Below are 14,095 nucleotides of genomic sequence, written 5' to 3'. Positions count from 1 at the left end.
CCACCATCAGCCTGGGTAATGCTGACCGCTCAAGGGTAGGGCAGGTATGGTAGTGCCTGTTTGAAGGAGCTGGGTGTTAATTGTTTTGGCATGTGTTCATCGGTTTCTCATAAGAGCTGGAATCAAGATAATTGGTCTAATAGTCTTCTAAAATGGTTAATGTCAAAGGACCTGACTCAACTCCTTTTCTCTTCCATCTACATCAGTTACCATGGAAAGAAGAAGGAAGAATGAGTCTTAGATGGTGCTAGTTGGACAAAAATAGTGATTAATCTGTGACTTTGGGAATTTCAGAAGTGATATGAACAGATTTTGCCTTTGCTGCCTGCCTTGTTCTAAACCATTCCTTAATGTATTTCGTTTTCAGCATTCCATAACTGAGGAAGCATATTTATTTGCTAACATTCATCTTAATATCTTTCAACAAATCAAGAGAGGGTTTAATCAGATAAAAGAAGTATTGTTTGGGACTGTACAAATACAATATGATATGTGATTTTTTTCCCTTTGATATTCAAATAGTGCCTTTGGAGGATACTTGAGCCAAAAATATCCACATCAAATATCAGAATAGAGAACCTTTATCATAAAGGAAAGCATTCATGCCAAGACCTGAGATCATTCATAGATTGCCAATGTGAATGGAATAGGATTAGCAATAAGACTACTTTCACATATCAACATCAGCACTTTTGATGGTAGAAGGAAAAAAAAACTGTTGCCTCTTCAAGCTGTGTATTAAGAGGCAACTGGGAATTAAATGGAAAGTAACCGAAAAACAAAAAGTGTGAAACTGGAGATATATTGATGATTCAGCGTAAACCAAGAAAAAGATCCTGCTCAGCTCCAAAAACCAATTTTTCAAATTAAAAATTAACTTTTTGGAAGTCAGATCAATTTCCAAACAGCTTCTTGATTACTGTAGCTAGGTATATGATCTCAGTTGGCAAAATACTGATTTTTCCAGACTGTTATTAATCTTGCCAGACAGTTGAATCTCTCCTATTTCCCTGGAGCTTTCGATATAAAATGCTATTCTTAAATTTATATGAAGCACTTCAGAATTCTCTCATTAATCCTTGAAAAAATCCTATTTTTATACAATGGAGAAAAGCCAAAATGAGGTAAGCTTTGGTGTTAACTCTTTGGTTTGAGAAATTTGCAAGCATTATTTTGCACAGACGGGTGACTAATCCAATATAATGGTAAAATGAAAAACAAATCAAAAGACATAATATTTGACAGAGCTTGCTGACATTGTTGTATTGTATGTGTTTGTTTCTTTCACCAATTCCCCTTGGAAATGTACAAGTTAAATTAACCACAAGGTTGGGAAAAGAAAAATGCTGTAATTTCCTAATGTCACGCAGTCAAGATTTGACTTGAATTTTGACTTTCTGTTCTGAGATTGTTACACTATATAAGAACCCAACCTATAATTTTAAATTGATTGCCAAAAGTATTCTTTCCCAAGGCTTCAAGAAGGTTGGATTTGCCACAAACCCAATACAGTGATACTACCAAGATTCAGATTCTAAATTCTGGGGCAACAGAATTTAGAGTTGAAAGAATAGAATATCAGAGTCGAAAGAGACTGTGGAGGTCTTATAGTCCAGTCTCATGCTCAAGCAGAAGATCCTATATCATTTCAGACAGGTGCTTGTCCAGTGTCTTCTTAAAAGCCTCCAATGATGGAGCACCCACAACTTCTGAAGGGAAGCTTTTCCACTGGTTGATTGTTCACACTGTCAAGAAATGTCTCCTTAGCTCTAGTTTGGATCTCTTTTTCATTAGTTTCCATCCGTTGTTTCTTGTCTTGATTTTGGGTGTTTTGGTAAATAGGTCTTCTTTATTTGTTATACAGTATATTCTTGTTTATGGGAGCCCATGTTTCCTGCTGCTGGTTGAACATTCATTTTGAAACGAGGTGCCCAGATATGGACTTAGTAAACCGTTGTGAGATGCTTTGTGATCATAGTGACCATAATTAGCAATTGCACTTAGACTTACATATGCTTCACAGTGCTTTACAGCCTTCTCTAAGTGGTTTACAGAGTCGGCATATTATCCCCAACAATCTGGATCCTCATTTTACCAATCTCAGAAGAATGAAAGGCTGAGTCAACCTTGAGACTCGGCAAGACTCGAACTGACAAACTGTCGGCAGTCTGCAGTCATCAGAATTATCCTGCGATACTGCATTCTGCATCACCATTACCTTCTGTCAATCACAGGCTTGGCAAAATAAAGCAACATGTTGTAAAATTAATAGTTATCTATGATAAATGACCGACTCAAAAAATAAGATTTCTCACTAACATATTTATTGCATATTTTTTTTATTGATTAAAATACATATTTGTTGAAATAAAGACTTGGTTTCATTTGGTCTGATAGCTCTGAAAGCTGCCTTTGATGAAAAGAACTTATTCCCCAAAGAAATTCTGGATCGTGAAAAACGGTCAAGACAGTTGCAGGAAGAAATGTGTCCCAAAGATAGGATAACAAGCGAGAGAAAGCAAGGGAAGGTGAAACGAAAATGAATCATTCATGACTTCAAAAGGAAGGTAAGAATGAGCCTTGACAATGTAAGAGCTGCAACTTTTGTTTCCTCCCATTCAGAAAGACATTGGATGGAGAAGATGCTAAAATGAGAAAAAGGTACATGGTAAATACTATAAAGAAAGCATGAAAACATAATGAATGATTTAGCTTTTATATGTTTAAAATTCACTCTTTCCGCTTTGGAACTGCACCAGTAGTGGGTTTCAATTTTTTTTTACTACACCTGGTTTGGAGGGCATGGCTTGGTGGGCATGGCATGGCTTGGTGGGCGTGGCAGGGGAAGGATACTGTAAAATCTCCATTCCCTCCCCAACCCAAGGGAAGGTTACTGCAAAATCCCCATTTCCTCCCAATCAGCTGGGACTTGGGAGGCAGAGAATAGATCGGGGTGAGGACAGTCTCCAAACTACTCAAAATTTCCGCTACAGGTTCTCCAGAACTGGTCAGAACCTGCTGAAACCCACCTCTGAACTGCACAAAGAGCATGATGTCAATGAAGTAAGGCCAGATGACAATGCATGTTAATCGATCACTCTTAAAAGGCATTAAGAAAGAATAACTGTGCCTTTTCCCATGAGGATGAGCTGAGGATTTTTTTTCAATATAATACTAATGGTGTTTATGTTATAGCTAGATTAAAGCCTTCAGTACATGTACATAGTTGCTGATGTTGCCGTGGAGGAAGATAAATCCAGAGCTGCAAAGATAGAACAGTTGAACTGTGGAGCATAATAAACATGAACACAGGAAATCTCAACATGGTGAAAAAGGAAATGAATCAACTAAAAAAATTGACATCTTAGGCATCAGCCAGTTGAAAAAGACTGAAATTGGACACTTTCAGTAAGAAGATCATACTGCGTACCTTGATAAACTGTCATCAAATCATTGAAACTCTTAGTGACCACATATATAAAGTCTCTCAAGGACAATGTGACCCTAACCTGGCCTTTCACTCTTCTGTTGCCACTATAAAAGAATCTATCCAGTTTCCTGCTGGTCATTCTCTTTTCCTTCCTTCCACCTTCCCCAGAATTAGAAGCCCGTTCTCCGGGAATCTTTTTTTTTTAAATCAAGTTTTATTGTTTTTTTCTTTCACACACACCCACATATTTTATGAACAGAGTATTGACCATATCACGTCTTATGCAACTTGTCATATCCAAATACATTTTACATAATTGCAATTTCTGCAAAAATATTCTTTATCTCTACTTTTTTATCTTACCTTAATACTTCTCCACTTATTATATAAATAATATCACCATCTGCCCTCAAATCCTAATTTCTTAACATTATTTCAATTAGATATCTTGTCTTATCCATTGTTAATATTCTCTTTTAACTTTCCTATTAATTCGTTCTTCATCCTAATAAATTTGAACATGTTCGGGGTTGCCTTTCTACCATTTCATCTCTCTTATTTTACAACAATCTTTTTTCTCCTTTTCCTCTCTTTCCTCTCCTTCCCTTCTTCTATCCCTTTCTACTTTCTTTCCTCCTCTCCTACTCCTACTGTACTTCCCCTTCCTTTCTCCCCCTCCTCCTTTCTTCCTCACTTCCAACCTTCTCCCCTACTCTTATTTCCCCTCCCTTTCTTCCTCTCCTTTTCCCTTCTATTCCACTCTCTCCTTCCTCTCTCCTCCTCTCTTTCTATCCCTCTACTTCTCCTTCCATTCTCTCTCCATTTTTGTATTCATTTTCAATTCATTATTTTCCACAATGGTATCTGGGCAACCCTGATTTTTTTCTCCATTTATTGAATATATTTCTCAAAACCCCCCATCATATTTTTTGATTATTAACAATGTATTTCAACTTATTCCATTTTTTACCTTGAAATCTTTTAAGTAAATTGACCTTCCACCTCTTATTTTCTTTAATTCCTAATTTCTCATTCCAACATCAATTAATTATTTTCTTCATTTACTAGCATTTCAATTTTATATCTCAATTTCAGTTATTTTCACATTTAAACCAATCTGTATTTCATACTGCATCTGCTGATCCATTCTCCAGGAATCTTCACATAAGATATCTAGACATACTCTAACATAGTAGGGTAATTCAAGTCATTCATTTGTCCCTTTACTGAGTTGATTGCTGATGCATTTTTTGTTTTGCTGTGTTTTCTGTTGGCTGTCCATGGCATTCTCAGAAGTCTTCTCCAATACTAACATTCAAAAGTATCAATACTCTTTGAATCCCACCTTTTCAAACTCCATCCTTTGCTTCTATAGATTGTTGCAATGAATATCCTTGCTTGCGTTAGATGCATTATGACATATGAATATCTTTTCCAAGGCCTTCATGGCTGCTCTACCAAGTGCTAATCTGTGATGGACAGCTTGCTTGTTTGCTTGCTTGCCTGTCCCTTTGTTGTTGATGGTTGAGCCTAAAAGGCAGAAGCTACGTACCCATTTCAATATCTTCATTATCAATTCTAGGGCAGGTTATTGGATCTGTTGTCATTAGGAGATCACTTACTCCCAATTTTTTCATTATACTCCTTGACTTTTGTTACTTGAGTTTGCAGATCCTTTGCATTTTCAACTGTTAGTGTCAACAGCAAAGGACAAATTATTGTAGTCCCTTCCCCCAGTTTTAAACTATGCTTATTTTCTTCCAAACCAGCTTTCCTAAATAAATATTCAACATATAGCTTGAATAAATAAGAGGTAAAATACAGCCTTGTCTCAGTCCCTTGCCAACCTGCAGCCAGTCTGTTTCATTATGTACTTCCCAACCTGTGTGTAGGTTTCTTGTCTTTTTGAGGACAATAGAGTTTAATTGTCAACTGAACTTAAAAAACACACAACTGAAGACCTTTCTATAACCAATGAAGCACATACTGACTTCTTTTTTGCTATGTTTTGACTTTCCTAATTATTCAGCCTGCATCAGAAATAATGTCTCAAGTTCCTCAGCCTTTTCTAAAGCCATCTTGAACATCTAGCATCTTTTTCTCCCATACGGGGGCTCCTATATGTATAGCAGAGTCCTAAGCATGATTTTCCTAGCTTGTAATATTAAGGACATTGTATAATTGTTTGTAAAGAGTCTCTTCTAATCTGTTGGCAAATGCAATCTTGTAGCACTCCTTGAAGGGAAAAGTCAAAGGATGGATGTTACAAATGGTCCCATTTCAATTGACGAGAGAGAAGTTAAAGATTTCAGTTCAAAGAAAGAAGGCAATACAAACAAATCTGACAGTGGAAACATTCTCCATAAAAAGACAATCAAACATATAAGCAAGTCCAGTGGATGAGCTATTCTGTACTATTAGAACTCTGAAACAGTTTTCAAGCCCTCACAAATAACACAGGTTGATAATTACCTCTACCTGCTAATGCATGTATGGCTAAACAGAATTGCATGGTACAGAATAACCATATTACCATTATTATTACCATTATTATTACTACAATTATTATTATTATTATTATTATTATTATTATTATTATTATTATTATTATTATTATTATTATTATTATTTATTAGATTTTTATACCGCCCTTCTCCCGAAGGACTCAGGGTGGTTTACAGCCAAAAATAAGAACACAACAATATACAATTAAAACAAAATTAAAAAACTTATTATATAATTGGCCAAAAATTTAAAAACATATAAAATCTAAAAACCCTTAAAATTCATCTAGAAATTTAAAATTTAAAAAAATTAAAATTTGAATTTAAGCCAGCCCCACGCGAGTAAATAAATACGTTTTCAACTCACGGCGAAAGGTCCGAAGATCAGGCACTTGGCGCAAGCCAGGCGGGAGGTTCGTTCCAGAGGGTAGGAGCCCCCACAGAGAAGGATCTTCCCCTGGGGGCCGCCAGCCAGCATTGCTTGGCGGACAGCACCCTGAGCAGTCCCTCTCTGTGTGAGCGTACGGGTCGCTGGGAGGCATAGGGTAACAGTAGGCGGTCCCGTAAGTACCCAGGCCCCAAGCCATGGAGCGCTTTAAAGGTAGTGACCAAAACCTTAAAGTGCACCCGAAAGACTACAGGCAGCCAGTGCAGCCTGTGCAGGAGTGGTGTTACATGGGAGCTGCGTGTGGCTCCCTCTATCACCCGTGCAGCTGCATTCTGTCCAAGAATGGTCCATACCATGGACTTCGACCATTTCAAAGGGGTGATGCTCTCATGGAAGAGGAAAGAGAAATACTAAAGATCAGTAACTTAAAGTTCAAATTATGTTGATGGAAAGATTTGGTTTAGAGCAGGGGTGTTAAACTCGATTTCACTGAGGGTCACATCAGAGTTGTGTTTGATGTCGAGGGGCCAGGTGGGTGGGGCCAGGGTGGACATGGCCAGCTCAACATCACTCATGTCAAGGGCGCCTTTGGTGGCCCAAGCACTCTGCCAGTGAAAACCAGCTCCTGAGCTCCGTTTCCAACTGTGATGACCTCCTGCAACCCTCTGCCAGGGAAGACAAAGCCCAGGAGGGCCACATGGGGCCCTCTCCCGAGCTCCATTTTTGCTGGCAGGGACAATGCAGGCCAGTTGTTTGCTGTTTCCAGGGCGGTCCTGGGGGCCAGATCTAAGCACTCCACAGGCCTTGAGTTTGAGAGCCCTGATTTAGAAGATCATCATCTGAGTTATCTAGAAGATATTCTCTTGGCATGATATGGGTTGCAGCATTTAAAAAAAACTGATAAAGCTATATGTGATAGAAGCATGGTGGATTTGAGTCAGGAAACTTTAATTTCTATAATATAGTACCTTTCATTATAATTCATTATAGTTGAAAACCGTGACACAATTGATGTACCATTCTTCAGTATAGGAAAAAGCAGGAGTATTGCTAAAATGAAATTTATTAAACCACTTGATGAAAATCAGAAGGGAAATGGCTTAGCATGAATGACCTTAATTCTTTATACATTAATTGTCAGAGCATGAGAAATAAACAAGTCAGTAAAATGAAGCAAATACAATTTATGAAGTATGATAGATATTTGGTGAGATGAGACCCTTGATTGGAATAAAATGGTTGACTCATACAATTAGTTCAGAAGGAACAGAAGCAATAGATGAAGGAATAACATCCCTTCCTTCTCAGAAACCCAAATAAAGCAATTGGCAAAACAGTGCAGAACTTCTAGATTAAAATAAGCAGACAAACAAATAAAACCAATACACTTGTGGATATCTATTATTGTCCCCCTATTCAGGGAGAAGATGTGAATGATACATTCAGAAAGAAAATTGCAGGTCTTTCAAATATGCATGAAGTAGTAGTGCTGTAAAATTTTCCTCACTTGTAGATATTTTGAGAGATGAACTCTGCCAAATCTTTCTGGGAAATTCCTAACTTGTCGTGCTGACAGATGTCTTATTAAAGAACAAGGAAGGTATAGAGGACCTTCTACTCTTGAGCATTCCCAATGCGGAAATTAAGCCAAGGAATTGGAAGTAACAAGTAGATTAGTGAGGAAACCATAATGCAATGCTGACTTGTTTAATTATAATGGAAACTTAAGCAGCATGCAGTCAAATGCATATCTTCAACTTCAAACAATAAAGGTATTAATGAACTCCAGCATCTGTTCACGATAAGTCAGATAGCACAGGAGGAGAAGTAGGATAGCATAGAGAACTCCGGTGTACTCCTGATAAATAGGATAACATTAAATGAGAAACTAATAAGAACAGGAAGAAATATGTCGATATGATGTCAGAAAAATGAAAGCTCAGAATGTTTGGTGGAAAGTGTTGATGAATACGAAAAGAGTTTCTCTAGATACAAATTGAGGGATGTGGTGGCTCAGGAGCTAAGACCCTGAGTTTGTTGATCAAAAGGTTGGCAGTTCAGCGGTTCGAATCCCTAGTGCTGCCATGTAACAGGGTGAGCTCCCGTTACTTGTCCCAGCTTCTGCCAACCTAGCAGTTCAAAAGCAGTAAATAAGTGCAAGTAGAAAAAATAGGGACCACCTTTGGTGGGAAAGTAACAGCGTTCCGTGGGCCTTTGGTGTTGAGTCATGCTGGCCACATGATCATGGAGATGTCTTCAGACAGTGCTGGCTCTTCGGCTTTGAAACGGAGATGAGCACCGCCTCCTAGAGTCAGGAACGACTAGCACATATGTGCGAGGGGAACCTTTACCTTCAGATACAAATTAAAAGGAAAAGGAAAACTTCAGAGTGTTGTTCCGTCCATGAAGATGGAAACAGTACTGTCTACAAGGGAATAAAAATCTGACTATACTTGCCACCTATGAGCCCAATATCTATAGATGGAAAAATATATAAAATACAGTTAAGTTAAAAAGAACTGCAGTTATAAAAATGTATTATAAATTAATATATATGTACTTGAATAATATTTACATATGCAGATGGCACAGTTCATTTAGTGACCATTCGACACTGCAAAAAGTGACTTATGACTGTTTTTCACACTTATGACCATTACCAGAGACCCATAGTCATGTGAGCAAAATTTAGGTGCTTGGCAACTGGCTCATCTTTATGACGGTTGCAATGTCCCGGGGTCATATTATCACCTTTTGCAAACTTCTGAAAAGCAAAGTCAACGGGAAAGCCTGATTCACTGAACAACCATTCTAATTTAACAACTCCAGTGATTCACTGAACAACTGTGTCAAAAAAGGTCATAAAATGGAGCAAAACTCACTTAACTACTGTCTCACTTAGCAATATAAATTTTGGGCTCAATTTTGATGTTACGTTTGGGACTACCTAAAGATACGTATACACAGAATTGTAACTTTTAATTGCTTTAATGATATATTATTCTTTGTTTCTTCTCATTTTTTTTCTGCTATCTTTTCTCAATTTTGAATACTTTTAATGCATAGTTTTACTATGTACTTGCTATGTATCTTTGTATCTGGAGAACCGGTAGCGGAAATTTTGATTAGTTCGCAGAACCAGCAAATACCACCTCTGGCTGGCACCAAAGTGGGGTGGGAATGGAGATTTTACAATATCCTTCCCGCAGAAGGGGAGGGAATGGAGATTTTGCAGTGTCCTTCCCCTGGAGTGGGGTGGGAATGAAGATTTTGCAAAATTATCCCCCTGTGACGCCCACCAAGCCACGCCCACAGAACCGGTAGGGAAAAAAATTGGATTTCACCCCTGTTGTATACTATGTATCTTTGTCTTCTTTTTCTGGTTTTTAAAAGTGGCGACAAAAACAGTGAAAATGGCAATTAGTATCACAATAAAAGTGCTGCCTCTTTAGATACCAATATGGGCAATCCCTAGACATATGATAGAGAATATAAATATACTCCAAAAAATGGAGGTTATTACCTATAAAGAGCTCTTGATTATGGAAAAGGGGGAATTACAATTAAAATCTAGGGAGAAATTGAGGGATGAAGGGAGGAATTATACGTGGTTTCAGTATGGACAATTGCAAACTAGATGGAAATTAGATCAGAAAATTGGTATTAGACAAAGTGATGATAATTTGGTAAAACAAATAAAAGATCAAGGTCAACAGCATATAAAGAGATTATATAATCTCTTTATTGACTACTGCAATGCTCTCTACATGGGGCTCCCCTTGAAGAGCACCCGAAGGCTCCAGTTGGTTCAGAATGCAGCTGTGCGGGTGATAGAGGGAGCCACTCGTGGCTCCCATGTAACACCACTCCTGCGCAAGCTGCACTGGCTGCCTGTGGTCTTTCGGGTGCACTTCAAGGTGTTGGTTACCACCTTCAAAGCGCTCCATGGCTTAGGACCGGGTTACCTACGGGACCGCCTACTGCCACCGTTTGCCTCTCACTGATCCGTGCGCTCTCACAGAGAGGGACTCCTCAGGGTACCATCAGCCAAGCAATGTCGGCTGGCGGCCCCCAGGGGAAGGGCCTCCTCTGTGGGGGCTCCCACCCTCTGGAATGAACTTCCCCCAGGACTTCGTCAACTTCCTGACCTTCGGACCTTTCGCCGCGAGCTGAAGACGCTTTTATTTATTCGTGCAGGACTGGCATAGATTTTTTAGAAGTTTATTATCTGGTTTTAATTTTTAATGTGGGTTTTACTGTTTTAAATGTATTTTAAATCTGTGGCCATATTTAATAAGTTTTTTAATTATTGTTTTATTCTGTATTTATCCATTGTGGTTTTATTTGGCTGTAAACCGCCCTGAGTCCTTCGGGAGAATGGCGGTATAAAAATCTAATAAATAAATAAATAAATAAATAAATAAATAAATAAATAAATAAATAATGTATTGGTAGAAATTGATTCAGAAATGGAGTTGGTTAAAGATTGTATGGTAAGATGGGCACAAAATTTTCAACAACCTATAATATTAGAGACATGGGAAAAAATTTGGGTGAGGAATGTTAAATTTATACAAGTACAAAATTTAAGAGAAAATTTTTATAAAATGTTTTATAGATGGCATTTAGATCCGAAAAAATTGTCATGTATGTATCCAAATGTGAAAGCAAAATGTTGGAGATGTGATTGTGAGGATGCTACTTATTATCATATATGGTGGACTTGCAAAAAAGTTAAAGCTTTTTGGATTAAAATATGGTGGATAACGCAGAACATTTTGAAAAAGAAGATTAAGTTTGCTCCACAGTTTTTTTTATTAGGAATAATTTCAGGTTGTACTGCTATAGAGACTAAACTGATTTTGAATTTAATAACTGCTGCGAGATTATTGATTGCACAATATTGGAAGAAAGAAGACTTACCCACAACTGGAGAATGGATTAGTAAAGTAACAAATTTAGCAGAAATGGCAAATATTTCTGCCTATTTGAAAGGCTATACACAAGAAAAATATATTTTGGAATGGAGAAAGTGGATTGATTATATTCAAAATAAGTATCAGATTAAAAAATACCAACTAGTTTCTGAGTAAAGTTAGGATTTGTTTTGTATTAGTATGTTTAAGAAAGAAGGGAATTGATAGTGTGAAGGTGTGAAATGATTGAGGTTTATGTTTTATGTTTTATTTTAGATTATGTTTGTTAGATACTATATCCTGTATTTTGTTCTGGGAAGTCTGGGGTGGGGAGGTGGGAGGGGAAAGGGAGGGGAAGGGGGAAGATTAGAAATTGATTGATTGCCATTGTACAGGAATAATTGTAGAATTAAATAATTTGGAATGGTGTAAAGTCGGGGCTGCTCAGCAAACACTCCAGAAGGGAAAGGGTAGGGAGAGAGGAGTAGAAAGAAGGAAGAAGGTAGGTAGGTAGGTAGGTAGGAAAGAAGGGAGGGGGAAGAGAGGGTAGGAAGAGAAGAAGGAGGGGAAGAGAGAGGATTAGAAAGGATGGAAGTGAGAAGGAGGAGAGGAAGTAGGAAAGTGAGGAGGAGGAAGGCTGGGGAAAGTAAAAGATGGTAGAGAAGGATAGAAAGGTTCAGAAAGGGAGTGGCGGCTGAGCAGGCCCGATTGAGCATAATTTGTGTATAGGATTGGTCAAATCGTTGGAATGAATATGGAAAATAAAAACTTTTTTGGTAAATAAAAAAAAGTGCTGCCTCTTTGTAGGTATGTGTAACAGCGACACATGTGCAAAAAAGAGACAGGGCATTGGCTGTGGTGCTGTGATTGCCACCTGATCAGTTTCAACCTTTTCCTTCTCTCCTGCCCCCTCCCCCACTCTGCTACAGATGCCGCTGGATAGATAATGTTGTCTTTTTTCAACAACAACAACAACAACAAAAAAGGATATGCTCCACCAAGAAACGTTGAAGAATGGGATTGAAGATGTTTAAGGGAAAACTGGTGAACTTTTATCCAACAGAACTCCTGACAAACTGGATGACTGGATGACTAAAAGAAAACAAATGTCTTGTCATCATAAAGACAATCCATGGAACTGTAGACTGGTCAGGAACAGAATACTACATTACACTACCTACCAGAGCATATAAAACATTTGCTAGACCAATTCTAGAATACAGCTCGCCTGTTTGGAACCCTCACCACATCTCTGACATCAATACAATTGAACGTGTCCAGAAATATTTTACAAGAAGAGTTCTCCATTCCTCTGAAAACAACAAAATACCTTATCCCACCAGACTTGAAATCCTAGGCTTAGAAAACTTGGAACTCCGTCGCCTTCGACAAGACCTAAGTTTAACTCATAGAATCATCTATTGTAATGTCCTTCCTGTTAAAGACTACTTCAGCTTTAATTGCAATAATACAAGAGCAACCAATAGATTTAAACTTAATGTTAACCGCTTTAATCTAGATTGCAGAAAATATGATTTCTGTAACAGAATCATTAGTGCTTGGAACACTTTACCTGACTCTGTGGTCTCTTCCCATAATCCCAAAAGCTTTAACCAAAAACTTTCTACTATTGACCTCACCCCATTCCTAAGAGGACCATAAGGGGCGTGCATAAGAGCACAAATGTGCCTACCGTTCCTGTCCTATTGTTTTTCTTTTCTTCTTCCTATATATATATATATATGCTTATATCTCCTAATATTTACTCATATATATGTTTATATACTATATAAACTTTTTGTATGATGCTTATATATATTATTGTGACAAAATAAAAAAATAAAATAAAATAATAAATAGAATAACAGTTGGAAGAGACCTTGGAGGTCTTCTAGTTCAACCCCCTGCTCAAGCTGCAGACCCTTTTACCAGGGGTGAAATGCTCCCGGTTCGGACCGGATCGCGCGAACCGGTAGCGATGGGGGCAGGTAGTTCAGAGAACTGGTAGCAAAAATCCCTGCCCCCACCCACTGCCCACGCCTCGCTGTTCCTCTTCTCTATCCCTGAAGTCCTCGGTGGTGATATAGCTGCAAATGGCCTTAAATGACTGCCGCGGCACTTCAAAGGGCTACACTACAGCTGATCAGCGCTGTAGGCAGCTAGTAGACTGGTGCCTCTATTTTTAAAGAAGTTAGACCGGGGCCTGTCAGTAAAAGGCAATTGGGAGACCGGTGCCTCCCAAGTTTTGTATACTTTATTATTTTTATTATTTATTATTATTGACCATGCCCATTCAGTCACCTGACCACCAAGCCACACCCACCAATTAAGCCACGCCCACAGAACCGGTAGGGAAAATTTTTAGATTTCACCCCTGCCTTTTACCATTTCAGATGAATGGCTGTCCAGTCTCTTTTTAAAAGCATTCAGTGATAGAGCACCCACAACTTCTTTGGGCAACCCTTCCACTGGTTAATTGTTCTTGTTATCAAGAAATTCCTTCTTATTTCTAAGTTGCTTCTCTCCTTGATTAGTTTTCATCCATTGCTTCTTATCCTGCTTTCTGGTGCTTTGGAAAATAGATTGAAATAGAAAATAGATTTGGAAAATAGATTGAAGAGAAGGACCAGGGGAGACATGATAGCCATCTTCCAATATTTGAGGGGCTGCCACAGGGAGGAGGGGGGCAAGCTGTTTTCCAAAGTACCTGAAGGCCAGACATAATGGATGGAAACTGACCAAGGAGAGATTCAACCTAGAAATGAGGAGGAACTTTTTGATAGTGAGAACAATCAACCTGTTCTGTCCCCCCTCGCCTCCGTCCGAGTGATGGCTTAATTAGCCGGCACTATCAGCT

At 38.4% G+C, this 14,095-nt stretch overlaps 1 protein-coding gene across 1 annotated transcript in view; it reads left to right on the top strand.

Moving 5' to 3' along the window:
* WDR49 (WD repeat domain 49) overlaps positions 1–12,810 on the top strand; it is a 114,044-nt gene extending 101,234 nt beyond the window's left edge. The window contains exons 18-19 of the mRNA XM_058188281.1: positions 2,398–2,567; positions 12,168–12,810. Coding sequence (XP_058044264.1) covers positions 2,398–2,543 — 146 coding nt within the window. The 3' untranslated portion in view covers positions 2,544–2,567; positions 12,168–12,810. The remainder of the gene's footprint in view (positions 1–2,397; positions 2,568–12,167) is intronic.
* Positions 12,811–14,095: the final 1,285 nt, after the last annotated feature.

Source organism: Ahaetulla prasina, chromosome 6 (genome assembly GCF_028640845.1).
Source record: "Ahaetulla prasina isolate Xishuangbanna chromosome 6, ASM2864084v1, whole genome shotgun sequence".
Taxonomy (NCBI): domain Eukaryota; kingdom Metazoa; phylum Chordata; class Lepidosauria; order Squamata; family Colubridae; genus Ahaetulla; species Ahaetulla prasina.
The sequence above is the reverse complement of the archived record's forward strand: the minus strand, read 5'-3'. Positions and strand labels throughout refer to the sequence as shown.